Genomic DNA, 20,767 nt, shown 5'->3' with positions numbered 1-20,767 from the left:
GCTAAGAGTACATATGGTCCCTCTCTAAATAGTGTTAAAGTAACACTGAAGCAGAGTTAAAGTTAATGAGATAATTAAGCAATTAATAAGGCTGTGACGTAAATCACTTGTAGTTCTTGTGTTTTTTCTTATTTCTTCAGTGATTCTGCTTGTTAACAGCAGGTGTTCATCACTAATGCACAATCATTACTTAATTAATTGCTTAATTATCTCATTAAATTTAACTCTGCTTCAGTGTTATTTTAACACTATTTAGAGAGGGACCATATGTACTCTGAGCAGAGTTGATTTAACTCTGGGGATTTTGCTGTGTACCATCTAATCACCTCTCATAATGCGCCACCATCTAAACACCTCTCAGAATGAACTGCCATCTAAACACCTCTCAAAATGAGCTACCATCTAAACACCTCTCAGAATGAACTATCATCTAATCACCTCTCATAATGCACTACCATCTAAACACCTCTCATAATGCACTACCATCTAAACACCTCTCAGAATGAGCTACCATCTTAATAATGGATGTAAAAAAGCACATCTTGTCCTCTCAAAACACCTATCAGAATGAACTACCATCTAATCACCTCTCATAATGCGCTACCATCTAAACACCTCAGAATGAACTACCATATTAATAATCAGTATAAAAAAGCACATCTTGTCAGATCAAAACACCCATCAGAATGAAATATCATCTTAATTAAGGATATAAAAAAATTGGAAGCAGATCTTGTCAGCTCTAAAAAGTAATAACTGAATTGTATTTCTGATATGTGAAACTGTAATTTCAACTAGTAAGATATAGATTCTTGATATCAACAATTGAATTTGAATGGAAGCCTATGGTGACATCTCATTAGTGAAAATACAATTACAGATATCAAGAATTCTAGTTTTTACTAGTGGAAATTTAATTCCTGATATCAAAAATTAGCATTTTAACTAGTGAAAATTGAATTGTTATCAAGAATTCATATCCTGAGAATAAATAAAAGTCAAAACGGCTTGCCATAGCCTATCAAACCTTTTAACACTAAAGCCAGGTCTGTGGGGCTGTAGAACGCGCGGGTTAAGTCTTTCTCGCGCCGCATAGAAATGTAACCACCAAGTTATTCGTGCCAACTGGGTGATTATCTATATCGCTATGGAAGACTGATATAGCGTTTACATTTTGGGTCGCTTCACGAGGAGGCTGTGCTGTGTCAATACACTTTGTGAACGTGCGTGACAGGCCAAAGGGCAGAACTGCAAATGAATATACTTCGTCAGTTCGAAGGCAAAACTCAGAAAGCGCTTGTGATGAGAGGCTTTCTGATTATGCAGTGTATAAGACAGCGGACTCGTTAGTGGTCTGTAACACACACACACACACACACACACACACACACACACACACAGTCGCTATAAGCGGACCTTGTTGAGTCACCCTCATAGAGGTAATGATGACACAAAATTGGAGGGCGGAGGCGGGGTCCTCATTATGGTATTGTACAGACCTAGTTGAACACATGAGTGTATGGATACTAACAACCCACAGTCACGGACAATGAATAATATTGTATTTCAATTATGTACTTAATATAGGCATATGTTATTATTATACAACATGAACTGTTCTTGATAAATGCTGATAAGCTACATGTTTATAATATTAGCATAGCCATTGGCTATGTTTGAATATTTGGTTTCTTTCAACTAAAATGTAAAATGACATAACAAAATACTGACTAAAGAATATTTTTGTCAAAAGACAAAAATAATGACCAAAACCCCTCTGCTAGAGTACACCAAAATGAAAAAAAGAAAAGAAAAAAAAATTAGCAGATACCTTAGACAATCCATACACTTTTGGAAAATTGGACTAAAAATATTGATGGTTTATCGTAGAAAGTTTGGTCCAAAAATGCTCACTAGTATGAGATTGCCCCCTAATATTAGTGAATAGCAATTGCAAATCATGGTTTTGCTAGGCTTTAATATGTCCTAACAACCTTACTGTTACAAGAGGAAATATGTTAACACAGGAAAAAGGGTTTTTAAACAGATTGTGCAATAATTATTCATGAAGAACACAACACAGACACCAAAATTCATTACAAAATGGTTTCAGCTTTAATATGAGATTATGTTTTGTTACAAAAGTGCAATTGTCCTTCATCTCCATTTAGGTGTATTTCAGGCAGCTTGCTGAAATAGAGGGGAAAACAACCAAAATTGTTAAACTGTAAGAAAGAGAAACAAAATCATCTCAATTTGACCTCAGTAAAAAGTTCATTTGAGAGTTGTGAAGATGCTTACCAGTAATGCACGTCCTCTGGTCTCAATGGGCATAAAAACCACTCCCACCGCACAAATCACACACGCTGTGGCAAACGGTGACAGGGCCAAAATCAAAGACCTAGACATTAACACCTATGACACATGCAAACACAATGTTATCTTTGTGTAAATCAAATGGGTTAAACACACAAAGTGAACACAGATATTTGTTTAGATACACACACATGCAAAGTCAAACAGATACAGCACCTGTGCAATAAAAGGTGCAATCATTCCCCCAACTCGACTGAAGGATGTGCAAAAGCCCATTCCGATTGAGCGCACGGATGTGGGATAAACCTGTGAACACACACCAATCATTACTCTTTTTATATTTATATATATAATAATAACTGTTCCTTCATTTTCATTTACAAAGAAATTAAAATTCGGTCAACAATTAGGCTACTCACCCTCATGTCATTTCAAATCCATAAGACTTGGATATTGGATATAAAATGGATATTTTGGATATATTGAAATGACATGAGGGTGAGTAATTGATGACAGAAATTTCATTTTAGGGTGAACTATCCCTTTAAGACATCAAGAGGAAGTGGAGTGTTCATGTGTTGGGTCTCACCTCTGCTGTGTAAATATAGACCACATTAAAATTCATGGAAACCACAGAGCGGAGAAGGAACAGCAGTATAGTGAAACCAAACCTGCACAGGGACAGACACAGTTCAGTCATCTACTTCAGCTGCACTTCTAACACATGGCCACAAGAGGACCACAAATAGAGTTGTTTATTTTATTTTATTTTACATTTATGCATTTGGCAGGCGCTTTTATTCAAAATGATTTACATTGCATTCAAATAGTGTTTTAATTAAGAAATCAAATCATTTTAGAGAACAAGAGATCAACATACAGAGAACAAGAGATCAATATACTCACAGGGTTGTGCAAATATTAAGCAGCATGAAAAAAACGGCAGACAGCACCAGCAGTATGGCCATGCTGGGCTTCCGTCCAAATACATTTAACAAGCCGATATTGAGGGGGATGACTGCAGAGGAAACACATGGAAAAACATACATCAGCATTTAACGTTCGACTAAGCGGAGTATGTGAAACTGGGGTGAGTGAGAGGTCAAAGGTCACTCACGTGCCACCTCGCCCAAACAGCTGATGAGGAGGGTCTGATAATCAGCCATGTTATAGGGGATGCAATAACACAGCGCCTCCTCCTGGTTGTGTTTGATCTGGTGCTCTAGGTCGGCATCTGTCATACATAGAAGGTTCTTCTCCAGTAACTCAGAGCCGCTCAGGACGGAGCCATAATAGGAGAAGGAAGCCACAAACCTGTGCATAAACAGTGCAATACATCACATGTCTAGCATTCAAACTACACAGGAACGGAAACATTTATTTGCTGATTACACACACACACACACACACACGCACATACACACACAAACCAAAGGGAAATGTGTTAACATTACCATGAGTACCACAACAATAATGATGTTCTTCTAAAGGCCGGGCTGATTAGAGTGATGGCATTTCCTCTTTCTGTCTGAATATAAACAGTCCTGTCAATTGTACTGATAAGAAGTTTACACTGATACATAAAGAAGTATATATGATATACATTTATCAAAGCATATCTGTATAGGTTTTGTGTCTATGATATACATTTTTCAAAACATATCTGTATAGGATTCAAAATATTAAGGATGCACAACATATCAGTTACTGGCTGATTTTTTATTCATCAGTATCTGTAAATATTATATATTTAATTGTGCATGCTCATTTTCACCATTTTTACATTTAGGTTCTAACACTCACTTAAAGTTAATCATTAAAAACTACTAATGTAATAACACTGTTAAAAAGTAATCTTTATCAAATCTTAAAATGAATATCCATTTTTCATACTATAGATTATGTTGTGATGCCTTGTACCATTTAAAACTATTGTAATTTTAAGTATTTTATTTGTAATTTATTTATCAAATTTGCCCCTATTTGGGTGTGAGCAAAAACACGCCGTTTTTGTGTGTGTCCCTTTAAATGCAAATGAGCTGCTGCTCCCGCTGCTTTCCAGAAGAGGGCGGAGCTTTACCAGCTTGCGCTTCAGATACTCAACAACAACAAAGCCGGAGAATCTCACGCAGCCAAAATGAAGATGGTCAGTAACGGTGTTCAGCCTTACATTGTTCAAACCGGAGTCGGATACTGATAGAGAGACTCAGGAAGAAGTTACAACTTTTAGAATGCAACTGGACATTTCTGAATGGTTAGTGGATAAATTTATGTAGTTGCTGTGGAGTTGACTCAACTCATCGACTAGCATGTGCCGTCTTGTAAATCTTTTGTGCAAATTTTCATTTTTGTGTGTTTGTGAAGCAGTACGGCGTAAAATGACGGCACTCTATTCCAATTGGTTTTGGTCTAAATTTTTAATATCAGTGCATACTTACTATATATGATCTATATATTACTCCTGAAGAGCTTAAAATTATATTAGGCATTATAAAATGATTGACACTGATTTTGTTATTTACTTTAGCTTACTGCTTTATTGAAACTCTATTAAAGTCCTAAAGGACTGAAATAAAGAAAAAGGAACTTTTCATACACACCACTTCAGGTTCCCGTAGTTCTCCTTCTGGTAGGGTGGCGCCATTCATCCTGGCGATCCAATTAAGTGTAGACATGGCTCCTTGTATGTTACCTGCTGAGACCTGGAACCGTGCAGACTCGGGAATAAACTAAGACAAAGGAAAAGAGTGAGTGAGTGAGTCAAAGACAAACATCTGCTTCCATTTCCTTCAGCATGTTTCAGCACCATTTAAACAAAACTCACCAAGAATAGGCCAATGAGTAAAATGCTGGGAATGATGGAAAAACGGATCATCCAACGCCAGCCCATCGTGGGCACCACCGTCATACCGAGAATGATAATAAGCATAGATCCCAGCATCCAGAAAATCTGTCAACCAACACAGGTAAGGTCAGTATTGAAGGTTTCCCAGTTGCAGGTCAAACAATTATAAAAAGCACTTTGAGAAGCTCTTTTAAGGGGATAGTTCACCCAAAATTGAGAATTCTGTCATTAATTACTCACTCTCATGTCGTTCCAAACCCATAAGACTCATAAGATCTTCTGAACACAAATGAAGATCGTTTTCTGAGAGCTTTCTGTCCCTTCATTGACAGCTACACAACTGACATTTTGGCGCTTCAAAATGTTCATAAAGAGATCGTTAAACTAATCCATATGAATTGAGCGTTTTAGTCCAAATTTTCTGAAGAGACACAATCTCTTTATATGATTAACAGATTGAATTTAGTCTTTTATTCACATATAAACATTTATCGGTGAACATGAACAGAAGCTTGAGAAGTGCAAGAACAAACCTCTTCCGGAAGCTCAGACGTGCTGCGTAACATGAGAACGAACCTCATTGGTTCTCGCACGTCATGTTGAACATGCTTGAGCTTCCGCTAAATTCAATCTGTTCATCATTTAAAGCAAATGAGTCTCTTCAGAAAATTTGGACTAAACCACTCAATTCGTATGGATTAGTTTTACGATCTCTTTATGAACTTTTTAAAGCGTCAAAGTATCTGTTGTGTAGCTGTCAATGGAGGGTCAGAAAGCTGTCAGATTTCATCAAAAAGATCCTAATTTGTGTTCTGAAGATGAATGAAGGACTTATGGGTTTGGAACGGCATGAGGGTGAGTAATTAATGACAGAATTTTCATTTTTGGGTGAACTTACCCTTTAAAGGTGCTATAGAAAATTAAAGTAATAATTTTCCTTTTGGCACTCACTGAGGCAAGAGGCAGCAGGAATGCTCTGTATTTAGACGGGATGAATTCGGTCTTCAAAACAAACCTTTAGAAAGAAAATAGCAGAGAGTTTTGAAGAGTAAGTCAATGCATTTGAATTATTGTTTTTATGTATACTGGAAAATCAAGGTTCCCACAATTTATGACCAACGAATTTCCATGCCCTTTCCAGTTGTTCCAGATTACTGGATCAAGGTTTTAAAAGTAAGTTTTGATTCAGACAGATTTCATAATGAATCATTCAAACATATTTGTGAACCAGTTTGACCAACTGAAAAGAAATGACTCAGAAGAACAATTTGGCAAAAAGTCGTTGTCTAACAAAGAGCCATATTTTTGAAATATTTTTCAGCAAAGCATATCTAGAAAAATGTATATACGTGTATAAATGTATACTTTCCAGACCTGAAAAATACTATTTAAACAAAATTCCTTGACATTTCCCGGTTTGTATGTATTGAAAGTTTGTGCGTACAGTATGTTTTGCATAACCTCACCCTTGAGATGTGGCTGCAACACCACAGCCCACCATACAGCGCAGGAAGATGAACCAGCCGTACGATGGAGAGAATGAAGTGAGCAGAGAAAAATATGAAGCCCATATAAAGCCACCAAACACCACCTGTGCACACAAACACATGTTATTCCCTAAAATCTAATTCACACTAAAAACACAATATACCACTTATGGATTAAACGAAATATCGTCTGACCTTCCAACGTCCATATTTGTCGGCAACATAGCCACTGAGGATCCCAAATATCATAAAACCCAGGAACACCATCTAAAACCATACACATACACAAACAAAATAAGTCCTTTAATGATTATTTCTGAATTGCACAAAAAAAAAAAAAAAAAAAAAAAAAATCACACAGTTTTCCTTTGCATATAAATCTGGCATAGAAGGAAGTATTTTAACATGAAATAAATGACATCAGCTTCAAAGAGATACAAAAACATCAACCAAACTGGTCGGATAGGCACATGTGTGCATCTCGCACTGCAACATTCCATTCCTGTCAAACTTCAAAAGAAAAACAAAATAAAGGGCTCTGATTGGACGAGCTCCTCACCGTGGAGACAAGGGCCACCTGCCAATCCTCTAGACGCCATTCACAGCGGATCTCAGGAGAAACCACAGCCAACAACATGATCTCCATTGCCTCGACTATCTACACACACATACACATCAGCAATGAAACATGTAAGCTGTAAAAACACAGTATGCTGGTTAATGAATTACAGAGACAAACACACACATTTGTCTTACATTGGCACTACCCATGATGACAAAAAGCAGAATATGGAAGCGTCCAAAGCCGATGCTTTCCACAGCATCCTCAACTGTGTAGCATTTCGGTTCTGTGTGGGCTACAAACATCAAAATCGCCATCGATTAGATGACTGGAAGCTACTTGACAAATTGCATTGCACTCTGAAAGTATAAACTGCTTTGTGTAAGCTGTTTTGTTTGTATGTTCCTCACTTTTGTCCTCGGCAGGTTCAGCATGTGTGTTATTGCTGCTACTGGTGTTGATCTCTTCCTCCAGCTCCAATTCCTGAAGCTGGATGGCATTGACCAGCTCGGTCTTCATGGAAGACGATCGCTTTAATGCCATCCTCGCTGAAAACTCGACTTATTTCCTGAATCGTAGGCACTGAAAAGTTTGGATTAAACTTTATGTTAACAATAACAAGGCAAAAAACTAAAAGCAACAGATGAATACCATGTTTTGGACATGGTACCATGGTAATACCATGAATTTTTTGACATATACCATGGTTTTGGCGAAATTTACCATGTTTTTGGACATGGTACCATGATAATCACCTTTTTTTTTGGACATACACCATGTTTCTGGACACATATCATGATAATACCATGCTTTTGGACATGGTACCATGATAATACCATGATTTTTTTTTTGACAAATACCATGATAATACCATGCTTTTTGGGTAATTTACCGTTCTTTTGGACATGGTACCATGGTAATACCATGATTTTTTTTGACAAATACCATGGTTTTTGGGTAATTTGCCATGCTTTGGACATGGTATCATGGTAATACCATGAATTTTTTGACATATACCATGGTTTTGGGGAAATTTACCATGTTTTTGGACATGGTACCATGATAATCACCTTTTTTTGGACATACACCATGTTTCTGGACACATATCATGATAATGCCATGATATTCTATTATGTAGGCTACCTTTTGATTATTAAACAAATACCATGGTATATGAATGTTTATAATTCAGTAGCATTGCATGACCACTTGATACCTTATATTTTTGAAAGTGCTCTAGTGAGGGAAAAAAATTACATTACACACAGCAGCCTATTTTATTTATTTAGGCCTACTTATATGACTTTTTATTGAAACGTAGGCTATATGTGAGCATAATAAAATAAAAAATCTTACTGTAACATCGGATGATGAGTTCATCAAACACGAATCTTCGTCATGTCGAAGCTTTTCTCATCGCATCTCAACCCGATTGACACTTTTTTTGATACTGTATTTCACCGACAGGCAGCTGTTCAAGAATTTCCCGTATGTTCAGCCAAGACCTTTCAGCGATTTATGCAAATCAGTCTCTCAAAACGCTGATAAACACGGGTCCAGGAGATTTCTGAACTATAAAATCCTACCTACTTCGATTGTATGATCCAGATTCTGAACTCTGTAGAAATGTTAAAACTCCCTTTGAAAAGATGCCGCATCAACCTCTCCCGCAGTAACAACACCCGCACACATACACCTGCCGACAGGTAAACAACGTCACAAACTTCAGCGTGTAAGGGTTCGGCTTAGCTTTTAAAGGGCCATGTCTCTTTTTTGCAAAGAACACACCCAAGATCGTGTTACTTTTCTCTATACTGAATTGAGAATTTGATTATTTTGGAGTTTATCGAGAGTGGAAGCAGTTAAGTGGACAAACAGGTTTTTGAGCTGCCCTCCTTTAGGCTGACCTATATCTTGTAAACAAACCGTGTGAACTGACATGTTTGTAGTGTACATATACATTCTTTTCAAAGGATACAATTATAATTCTGCGGACCTGTTAGGCAAGATATGGCCAAAATATCCTGAATGGCGACATTAGTGTATGAACTAATCGTACATTAGCCGCTAATAGTGAATGAATCCTATTTTTGAGTCGAATCTTTTCAACGAATCTGTTCAACCGGTTTACAAAAGGTCCCATTTACTTAAGCCTACTAAATTCGATGAAAGCTTTTAGGTTACTTTCTTGACAGTTGAGAAAGTTCTCTATTTAGGTAGGCTAGTCTCGGACATACATTTGGGCGCATACTCTTATTGAATTAAATGTTAAATTAATGTGGATACAGAAATGTAAACAAATCACTGTTTTGTCTACATGTTATAATTTTATTTTTTATTGAAACCTTGTTATCAATCATATCTGTATCTTGATCTATTATCTTCTTCCAAAATATATAGACAGACAGACAGATCAATCAATCAGGAAGTGGCTTAGCTTAATTGCTAACTGCCACTTGCCAGTTGGGATTCACCTTGTGGACATATTACAAGACCAGTTTAGCTTTAAATAGATTTGGATTATTGATCTTGGTAACACTTTAATGTATGAACTAACCATGAGCAATACATTTGTTACTGTATTTACTAATCTCCGTTAACGTTAGTTAATAAAAATACAGTTGTTCATTGTTCATGTTAGTTCACAGTGCATTAACTAATGATGTTAACAAGATTTTAATAATGTATTAGTAAATGTTGAAATTAACAAAGATTAATAAATGTGGTATAAATGCAGTTCATTATTAGTTCATTTTAACTAATTGTAAAGTGTTACCTTAATCTTTTCTTTTTAGACATACAGTATGCTGTATTACAGATTGTATTAGACAAATTACCTCTACCCAGCACTGACACAAAAGAGATATAACTGACGGCACATTGTTTATTATTTAATTTACACGACAATATAGAGACATTAAACATCAAATACTGGGATGCAGTTCGCAGAGACCAAGAGAGAAAGAAACAAGACAGAATGAGAGAAATATACATATATACCTCCATGATAGGATCACAAAGATGGTGTTAGCATCTTCAACAAAAAAAGATGATAAAATGTTGTTAGATTTCAGGTAGTTTAAATGAATCAAAAAATGAACTTTCTGTAAGATTTAGTTTACATTCCTAGAACATCCTCTATGGCACCGACATAGGGACAGGGGGAGGTATACTATTGCGCACACACACACACACACACACACACACACACACACACACACACACACACACACACACACACAGAGAAAGTGTATTGAGTATAGCACCATGTTAATCAATTGACTGTAAATATAACACTTATTCACAACTTAATCTTTTATGAATGCGTACACTTCTCATTAAGGTATCTGCAAAATTGAAAATAAAAAAGAACTGAAAGAAAATAAAAAAAAATCCCAGTTGGTCTTTGCACAGTGGGAAAGGGGGCGTCTACCAATGATGTTTGCCTCTTACTGGTCAACTGTGTTCTACATACTGAATATTTAAATATGGAGAAATGTCCGTTTACACATTAATACTCTTTCTATGAGATATATTTTAGTCATAAATATTGATTTTCAAATACTTTCAAAAATATTATTCAGGTTTAAAAATGACAAAATACTGAAAATTTCTTTTTTTTTCCCCTCGATGATCAGGATGGTTTTTCTGTGCTTTGACCATTGGTTTTTTTGTCTAATGAACCATTACATATTAGTCTTTCAAAGTAGGCTAAATTCTATCAAGCTTGTTTGTAGTATTTTTCAATATTTTTAAAGACTATTTGCATGCCCATCAAGACATAATCACACAAAATAAACAAGGAAGAAATAAAGCATAATCCATCACTTTACATGCGTACCAATTTAAGGCCTGCCAGGAGTCTACATGATTGATAGAAATAAAGAAAGAATGAAAAAAGGAAAAGTCTAGATGTAAGAAAAGACAGGTATTAAGGAGAGAAAAGAAAATCAAAAAGACAGACAGGGTTTCCACACCTTTTGGCCAATACATTTTTTGACATTCAATTAGTTCATTATTGATTATAGTCATGATTATTGGACTTTTATTGCACTCCCAATTTCGAGCTAATGAAATATTTACTAGATATATATGATGTACCCTGAAATCTAGAAAATATTATATTAATTCCAGAAATTTTGATGATCTTTCCATGACCTTTTTTCAAGCCACTTTATTCTCCATGAGTGTGGGAACCCTGTATGACCAAAAACAAGGAGAAAAGAGAAATAAAAAGTTTGACCCAAAAGATCAAAAATAAAGAGAGGAAAAATAGGACAGAGAATTAAAAAGAAATACAGAACAAATACAGAACAAGGCCTTTAACCTCAACACATTTCCTTAAAGGAATCTTTACAATACCTCTGTGCAAATCCACATGACCATTTACATGAAAATACATTGAGACCGAATTACGAAGCTAAAGGAACTATATGCCTCAACAGTGATTTGGTCTTTTTTTTTTTAAATGTCCCATAGCAACACTTTTCCCACATCTTCAATACGTTTCATAACAATAAAAAATAAATACAATCTAATATGTTTAACATAGAATCTAACATATAATCAGATTGTGCTCAATGAGTTAATACATTAATATGCAATATATATATATATATTTGTATAGAATATGAACTCATATCTTTCTTTATATATTTATATAGTTACTGTATAGTTGTCTCTCTTTTCCACAATAAACTCTTTAACTGATTGACTTCCATTATCACCATGATATGAATGTGCAAAGATGAGAAAATGTGCAAAATTAATATCTGAGAAACTACCTCAGCCATACTTTACAAAGACACTGAACTGATTGGACAGCCAATATTCATAACCCAGTGGCAAAAAGAGCTCAAAAGAATACACACGGGCATCATGAATGTTTGCTTTGATACCTTTTCTCAGATGCAGACAGGTTGGACAAAGTAATATGATGTTATCGGCATGGGAACCATGCTGGTTGGCAACTGAGGCCACCTGTCAAACATCACCACATGTGGGCTGGCTCAAAAACTCAGAGTACGCAGCAGAGTAACTTCACTGTTTACAATCCCAACAAAATCTGTTTCCCTCCCCTGCAGAGTTTGAAGTACTCAGAGCTCAAATGTAAGGCAAGACCTGAAGACCTTGACAGACTGTGGCTCTGTTCCAAAGCCTAGTGAGCTGCCGCACTGCCTACATGGGCAGCATCCCAATTATCATGGACCTCATAAGTGGCTCATTTGGAACACACTATGTTGGCTGCAACTCGATTTGCAATTGATTTCAATCAATCGAGTTTGCTAAGCTAACTCTGTGATACTCTAATAAGTATAAAAATACACAGAACTCTCAAATGTTGGGTAAAATATTAGATTTTAAGTCATGAATATTATCGAATGAAATATAACTTTATAATGGTTATTTCTCGTGCCTCGTCCACCATGCTTGTGGGTTTGCCTTCTCTGTGAAGAATTCACGCAATGCTGCCTTATAATTTGGCTGAAACTTCCTAAGTTATCTTATAAGAGAAATTATGTTGCCTACTTTTTTCAGGGCAGTTCACTAGATTGTGGAAGAGCTCGTTTCCGCTTGATAAGCCATCTTGAATAAATGGTAGAACAGGACAGCGAAAAAAAAAGATAAAAAAAAAAAAAAGATAAAAGAACGCCACTTCAGAGTTTTTGATCAGGGCTGATTTGTGGTATTGTGGCAGAGCCCAGAAATGGTTTTTAGCACCAGAGGAAGTCCGGAGACATGAAGATGACCCATTTGAAGGAAGCACTTTGAGAGACATGGAACTGAATGGGAGTGATTTTCACATTAGCAACAGTCAGCACTAAGTCTCGAAAGTTCACAGCTCTCAGCATGCAAATTGAGAGTCTGAATAAGGGGCAACTTTGTCTATTTTTCTAAACAGTCTGGACATGACGTTTAGGGTGAGTTTTTTCTTTGTGAATTATAGGAGAAAGTATTTAAGTGTATTTTCTGCATGTCAGCAGTGAAATTTAAATTGTGGATTTTTCCTGCCAGTACAAGCATGGATGATTGCTAGCATTTCTTCATATGTAACAGACCAGCCGTACTTAAATTTGAAGATTTTGGTTTGGGTTTTGAGGAAAGCAGTTTCTCAGCCATCGAGCTGTGTGGGGATTTGTGAGGTTGTTTATGTGGTACATCGGGACTGGGGTTTTGGGATGGTCTTTCTCAACTGTGGTAGCTGACAACAGCAGCCTGTTTCTGAGAAAGTCTTTGCAGTTCTTCCCTGATGGCCTTAATGAGAGAGGCAGAGGAGTGAGGGGGTGGAGAACGCTCCTCGGGGCCAATGTACCCCGCACTCGAGGCTTCCAGGTGGGCCTGGGGTGTCGTGGGATCCTGCAGGGATGTCCTGGGCATCTGGAATACAGGTGATGAAGAGTATTCTGGGAATGTCAGTATCTGTGAGAAACAGAGAGGGAGGGAGAGATAAATAATGAACCAAAATTGAATACCAACAATTCAGAAAAAAACAAACTTAAATTCAATTAAATATGCACTATATAAATATATATATATAAAAATATATTTATATTTTACATAAATTACGTTTAAATATATTCTATGAGAATCAGAGAGGGAGAGAGAAATAAATAAAATACCAACAATTCAGGGGAAAAAAACAGATTATGCTTGAACACAAACTTAAATTCAATTAAATATACACTATATATATATATATATATATATATATATATAAATTTAAATATATGTATATTTGTATGCAGCTAAACTGCAGTGCTTTGGAATTACAAAAGCACAGTTTTGGGATTTTATAACATCCCATATTGAATGACATACTATTATATTTACTAGTACAATTCTGAAAAAGTTATTATGAATGTGCATGTTTGATTTACAGCCTCTCTGTTGGATCCTGGTCTGGAGATCTCCTCATCTGAGCGGTACTGAGCCCAGCTTGATCCTGAGGGTCCAGATACACTACGGCCAACTCCAGGATACAGTCCAATCCGACTTGACAAGCCCACTTGTGTCAGCTGATGCAGCTGTGCACCTACACACACAACACATGGCAATTATAGCACATAAACCATATTTTAAATTTAACCCCCAGGGTCTGAGTGATTCTGGGGCCCTTGAGATGTTTTGACATGCCCTGACATTTGTGCTTATTTCAGCTACTTATACTATTGGCCAACAAGTAATTTTGCTGTATTCAGCACAAACTCTGCTACAATAATATGTGAGAAAAATAGATGTACATGTTTGCATTTTTGAGGAAATAACATTTATGCGTGGTTATTGAAAAAACAAAAAACTTAAGTCACTGAAATACGGCCACAAAACCAATAATAAATATGTGTTCACAAGACTTCTGGGTATTGGAGGTTGTAGGCTAGAGTTTTTGCTTCAAAATGATGTGAAAATGATCCTGCCTACTCGCTGATATAAAACAGTATAATGATTTAAGTTTTGTGAGACACTTCTTGTCAAGAAAGACAGTATTCATGAATCTTCATGAATAATGATGTGATTCACACCTGAGAAGACAAAGACCTGCATAATGACCTGCATAATGACCTGCATAATGAGCTCTTTCAGGTAGGAAGGCTATGTGAGTGAAAATTAATCAAAGTACAAAGTAGTTTTTTTCTGGTAGTTTATTCAGAATATAGTTAACAATATAAATGAAACACATTTAGAATAAATGAGGGCACATTTTGAGTATACAGTTTAACCTGGAAATAAATCCTGTTAAAAGATATAAGTGAACATCACTTACTGGCATTCCAAGGTGTTTGGTGTTTCTTTGCACTGGAGAAAAAAAAAATCCTGCTTCCAGTCAGTGATATAGTTATAACTGTTATAACAGTTATAACTGTTTCCAACACTGGTAATAACTGAGTATCAAATCAGCATATTAGAATGATTTCTGAAGGATCATGTGACACTGAAGGCTGCAGTAATCATGCGGACAATAGCTCTTTGTGCAAAATAAAAGAGTTGGTGGAAGCAATGTCCAAGAAGTGCAGAAAAATCTTTCTGTACCACTTCATGGTTTTGTGCTGTGTTGTGTAGTACTGTATCAGCTGATCAGACAGGTCCTGATCAGACGCCCCCCATGTGTTTGTGGTATCTCTTTTGTTTGTATCGCACGCCATCATCAAAACGCGACGAACGTTCAGTGAATCTGATGTTTTTTGTGGCATTGACTGAGGGGAGTGTGCGATGCATACAGTTCACCTAAACTATTTACCATGTGAACGGCGCAAGGGGTGTGGCGGTCTCCACTCATTACAGATAATGAAGTGAGAAGGAAAAGAAGGAACATCTCCTTGGTTTCAAACGAATTAAATAAACTGAGAATATTTGTTTTTGATTTGACTTACTTCATTTAAAAGTAGACATTCTAAGCATTATGTAGACATGTCTCTCATGTCTGTGTGGCAAGTATTTGCTGAGTTTCAGTTCATTTTAAAACGCATTTCAGAATTGACTTCACTGAGAGGGAGACATCAGATCGCACATCATGTTCGTTTACTTTATTTTGCGAAAACCACAACTTTTTTTTTTTTTTTTGTGAGTGTACACAAATAAAAGTACACACTTAACAGTTTAGAATGATGTATAACACTGGTATGTGCGACCAAATTCGGCTGAGTATTTTGAGTCTCTTTCACACTGATAAGAAAAAAGCGAGGTGGTATCGCCGGCACGACCGCCGACCCGAAGGAGTTAACTAATAAGACCTTTACCTGTGCTGCCCCCTACTGGTCGTGGCCGAGAAGACGATGGCATCTCTTCTCCATACTGTCCCCTGCTGGAGTATCCAGGATCTGACTGCATCTCTGCTGATGCCAGATATGCAGAGCCTTGCGCCTGCCTGTGAAAATTATACAAACAATGTGCTAAGTAAATATTATATCTAAAACTGATCAATAGATAAGCACTAGTAGACAAAGTGGCGTGTTTGTTTTTTGTGTACTCAGACTTGTTCTTTGCTCTGACAACACCACTGTGCATCATATTTGCTGAATGAAATCCAATACTTGTTTCTTACTAATTTTGTGGTGCTGATTCAAAAAAAAAGTGCCTGTTTTTCTCTAGCACATCACACTTTCTCACAAAATACGATGTGCATTTCATAAAATTTAATTTTAAATATATACATTTTAAATATATTTTTTAAATAAAATAAATGGAAATATATTCTGTGAGAATCAGGGAGAAAGAAATAATGAATAAAATACCAAACAATTCAATACTTGTTTCTTACTAATTTTGGGGCGCTGATTCTAAAAAACAAAAAAACAAAATATGATGTGCATTTCATAGCAGTTTTGCTTTTGACAACAATTTGTAAAATCAAGTAGTCTTAATCAAAGAAGACCCAGATGTTTTCTACTACATCTGTGGGTGGTTTACTACATCCAAACAGCAACAGAAAATTTGTGTTTTAATTTGTACTTATTTATTTTAAAGTTCTTCGACATTAAATGGATTATTTGAACTTTTTTTTCAATTCTTTTGCAGATTGTACGTTAAATGATACATTTTGAAAACGTTTTACTACTTTTGTTACTGCATATATATAATTTGAAAAATCTTCATTCTTATTTTGTGAAAAAACTATGTGCTGGAAAGTTTTTATTGATATTTTTTAACTGAGCATCATCCAATTAGGTAATAATAGGCCTTTTTTTGCAAATCAGCATAGTTTTTATTTAACAAAGAACATAATCCTTCTTCATCATGTTTACATATTAAATTGCTAATTTCTCCTTCCTCCTGACTGTTCTTATTAGATTATTCCATAAAACCTCCCAGAATCCTCCTCACCTCTGCAATAAACCCTGGACTGATGTGGGAGACATTCCTAATTCGGCATACCTCTACAGAGCAGAGAGAGAAGAGATATTTCACATGAAATTTCACATTAGCTGCATTCAAATTCTATCATTCAAATATCCACAGTCACTCACCGCAGAGAAAGGACTGTGTGCAGGGGCTGCTGGGTAAGAAGAGGAGCCCCATTGGCGTGCAGGGCGTGAGGACGGGCTGGAGGGTTGACCGGGGCTGATTCCTCCGACGCCAGTGACTGCAGTAATGCCAGTGAACGTTAGAGGAGCAGGGCTTCCTTGAGAAGAGGGTGAGACCAGAGCAAAAGCATCATCCAATAAGGAGTGCATCTGTTGCCGGGCTTCTTCGATGGTTGGCTGAGGGGGGACATAGCTGGGTGGAGCAGGGGCGGGGCCAGATGGTGGTGATCCAGGGTCCAAAAACACCTCATCAGTAGGAGAAGGGCTTTCTGCATCTGGGAGCTGATCTGCATCGGACTACAGGAAGAGAATTGGTGATGGTGAGTTCGCGTGTTTTAGTTCAGTGAAATCACATATATGCATGTGTGTGTCCTACCACATAGGCTACATTGTTCACCCCGGGGTACTTCCTGTACGTGGCATCTCCGTCAGTAATGAGGCGATCTTTGTCTCTGAGACTTCCGCTTCCACTCAAATTTTGTCTCTGTCTGTGCCTGGGAGAGCGTTTTCCTCTGGAACTGCAATTCCCAAACAAATTGCATTCACTTTCCTAGATAGCAAACTAGGAAAATACAAGTAAGATTTATTTACACTGACCTTTTGCGTGGCTCTCCGCATGATGAAGGTGTGTGTTCCTCAGGATGCAGGATCTTGTGTATCTGCTCCTGAGCTTGTTGATACACTCGCTGCTGCTCGGAGCTGTCGGCGAATGCTGCCATGATGTCCTCCATGGAGGGGAAATCATAGTGGCCCTTTCTCTTGGCACGCAGGCGGATTTTATTGCGATGGTGTTCAATCTCGGATTTATGCCTTAAGGCTACTTGAATCTGCGTCATTTGGAAGAATGGGAATAAGTTATGAATGTTTTCTTAAAGATGACATGAAATCAAGTCATATGTAATTCACTGATGAAAATTTTGGGAAATATGTCACATTATACAAGTTAAACATCATGTGAATGCTGTATCTGTGTTTGTGCAAGGTGTGGGCCTGTTTGCTAACCTCACTGTTGACCTTTGCTCCGTCAGGCATCTTGTCCGTCAGGTTGGGACTCAGGGCTTGGTTATGTGGATAAGAGGGCGGGCTTGGCATGGGCTGCATGGCGATAAGCTGTATCTTATTGGACACTCTGCGTGTTCCATCTGACGAACCTCGAGACAGGCGGTCCACATGCTCAAATATGGACGACGAGGACAACTGCTCATCCACACCACTTCCAGGCTGAGTACCTGAACATCAAGGCCAGACGTCAAAGGTCACACATTTGTAACTAACAATATGTGAATGCAACATGACTGTGGGTAAAGAAACTTACCAAGTTTGTTTTTTGCTGTTGAACCATGGGAACAAATGGGGGAGAGAAAGAGATTTAATTTCATTCATTTTATTTGATAGTCATATTTAATTCATTTTAGATTTTTCAAAAGTACAGACTTCGGTACCAATTGGTACTGAAATTTTAAAAATGTGACGCTTTGAGCACTGTTGAGCAGATTCGTAAACACCTCTGATTGGCCATTGTATTGACGCGCTCATCGGATATGTCTGTGATTGGCTACAATGATCAACGCACTGGAGCGTTTGAAAGCACACGGAAGTGTTTGAATTTGAAAGCGTTTTGAAAGTAGGAGTGGGAGCATTTGAAAGCAAGCATCTATCAGCGGTCTGGTCCTCCATAGACGCCTGCTTTAAAATGCTCCTGTGTGTATCTGTGTAAGCGCTCGGTGAAGAGCGTCATTGATGACTATTTACAACATCAATGCGTGAACACAATGGCCAATCAGAGGTGTTTACAAACCCGCTCAACAGCGCTCAAAGCGTCACATTTTTAAAATTTCAGAACTGACCAGGTTGGTACTTTTGACAACTCTAATTCATTTCATTTGATATGTAATTTAATTTAGCTTTTCATATTACAAATCATTCCAAAGCAACTTCATATTATACTTCTAATTATTAATTAATTTATAGAAAGAAGTATTATAATTAATTTAAAAAAATATTAGGTATTTATATTAGGGCTGTCAAGCAATTACATTTTTTAATCTAATTAATTACATGATGTGCTGATTAATTAGTCTAATTAATCGCAAATAAATGGTACATCAATTTTGACTCAGAAATTACCCGCCAAAAGATAAAGTCATTATTGTGTTAAATAAGAAAAGCATCAAACAGACAAAAAAGTACAAGTAGCTTTAGAAGGAACGGTATACTGCAGCTTAGAGGTGGAATGAATGCATTTACACTGCAATTTCAATGGGTTGCAATTAATGGGTTTTAAATGGGTATTAATTGGTTTTTTATTAATATGAAAATGATTTTTTTTAATGAAATGGTACTCTAAATAAGAAAGTATGTGGCAGTAAATGTCTTAATGAGTAAGTCATTATGGTGGCCGAGAGAGCTCAACACGCTGCAAATGAAGAAAACACATGCAAATAGAAAAAACATCTTCATCAGTTTGACAACACATGCGCTGCAAAAGTCCACAACACTTACAAATAGACAAACGCACTGCAAAAGTACACAACACTTGCGGCGCATGTGTTGTCAAAATGATGAAGATGTTTTCTTTATTTGCTGGTGTTTTTTCTATTTGCATGTGTTTTCTTCATTTGCAGCGCGTTGAGCTCTCTCGGCCACCGTAAGTCATTGAGTCATTTATTTATTTGTTTCGTTCCAACAGCTGATTCATTCAGGAATGAAGCTCTCTTTATCAATGGTCCACTGAATCATTGGTTCACCTGATTCATTCAAAACACGGATTCATTCAGAAATGAAACACCGCTGTGTGTCACACTTGTGCTATTTGGAACAAAAAACAGCACTCATGTGATATTACTTAACTATATCATATAAATATGAGACAAAATCTCATACAGGGGCATTTTTGCCCCAAAATCTTGAATTTTAGGGTCATTCTAACTGCATTCTATAGGGTACATCACACAGTGAGCTGTTGACCTGCATCATATTCGTCACCAATCAACTGTATGAAATGTAAGATGATCTATGTATGTCTGGGGCATGTGCGTTAAATGTGTTAATGGTACCATGCTTGCTCTTGCGATGTTGGGGTTTGCAGTCACTCGGCGTCACAGCAGGTCTGGTGCTCTCCTCTGCTGATTCTCTACCGCTGGATGCTTCACTTCCTAATGAATCTCCATCAGATGGAGACAATCTGACAAAAACACGAGTTGTGTGAATCCTCATATGAACCAGGGTTGTTACTGGTAAATAAAACTAAAACTAAAAGCTGAAATAAAACAAATATTAGATAAATATTAGAAGATTAGAAATGATGCCTTGGAAACTAACTGAAATAAATTTACGATGAAGCAATTAAAATTACTAACTGGAAATATATACAAACTAAAACTGAAATAGAAGTAAATGAAACATAAATAGTAATACTTAAAAAAAAAAAATTAAAATTAAAAATTTAAAAAAAAAATTTAATTTAAAAAGAAAGTCACAATAAAAAGACTAAAAATTAATAGTGTACAAATAATACTGAAATAACACTGATATAAAC

At 36.7% G+C, this 20,767-nt stretch overlaps 2 protein-coding genes across 4 annotated transcripts in view; both read right to left on the bottom strand.

Annotated features, from left to right (window-relative positions):
• Positions 1-2,092: 2,092 nt before the first annotated feature.
• Positions 2,093-8,950, bottom strand: svopl (SVOP-like). The gene is made up of 17 exons (XM_051891089.1): positions 8,801-8,950; positions 8,567-8,715; positions 7,621-7,792; positions 7,405-7,505; positions 7,208-7,306; positions 6,844-6,915; positions 6,628-6,752; positions 6,113-6,176; positions 5,141-5,266; positions 4,917-5,045; positions 3,771-3,844; positions 3,434-3,630; positions 3,223-3,334; positions 2,906-2,987; positions 2,533-2,622; positions 2,302-2,415; positions 2,093-2,190 (listed from the first exon to the last, which is right to left on the bottom strand). The coding sequence occupies exons 3-17, from the start codon at positions 7,751-7,753 to the stop codon at positions 2,179-2,181; spliced, it is 1,530 nt and encodes a 509-aa protein (XP_051747049.1). The 5' UTR covers positions 7,754-7,792; positions 8,567-8,715; positions 8,801-8,950; the 3' UTR covers positions 2,093-2,178.
• A 1,124-nt stretch (positions 8,951-10,074) lies between these two features.
• The window catches only part of si:dkeyp-27e10.3 (UPF0606 protein KIAA1549), a 24,397-nt gene continuing 13,704 nt past the window's right edge, over positions 10,075-20,767 (bottom strand). For 2 of the 3 annotated variants that reach the window (XM_051890064.1, XM_051890063.1), the window contains 10 exons: positions 20,286-20,413; positions 18,545-18,559; positions 18,232-18,458; positions 17,827-18,056; positions 17,606-17,747; positions 17,173-17,526; positions 17,030-17,082; positions 15,946-16,073; positions 14,089-14,243; positions 10,075-13,630 (listed from right to left, as the gene is read on the bottom strand). In XM_051890064.1, the coding sequence (XP_051746024.1) occupies positions 13,400-13,630; positions 14,089-14,243; positions 15,946-16,073; positions 17,030-17,082; positions 17,173-17,526; positions 17,606-17,747; positions 17,827-18,056; positions 18,232-18,458; positions 18,545-18,559; positions 20,286-20,413 (1,663 nt within the window). In that variant the 3' untranslated portion in view covers positions 10,075-13,399. Of the gene's footprint in view, positions 13,631-14,088; positions 14,244-14,972; positions 15,023-15,945; positions 16,074-17,029; positions 17,083-17,172; positions 17,527-17,605; positions 17,748-17,826; positions 18,057-18,231; positions 18,459-18,544; positions 18,560-20,285; positions 20,414-20,767 lie in introns of all 3 variants that reach the window. The other variant, XR_007929657.1, reaches the window with a different exon arrangement.

Source organism: Ctenopharyngodon idella, chromosome 4 (assembly GCF_019924925.1).
Source record: "Ctenopharyngodon idella isolate HZGC_01 chromosome 4, HZGC01, whole genome shotgun sequence".
Lineage (NCBI taxonomy): Eukaryota > Metazoa > Chordata > Actinopteri > Cypriniformes > Xenocyprididae > Ctenopharyngodon > Ctenopharyngodon idella.
Note: the sequence above shows the minus strand (reverse complement) of the source record. Positions and strands in the feature narration are given on the sequence as shown.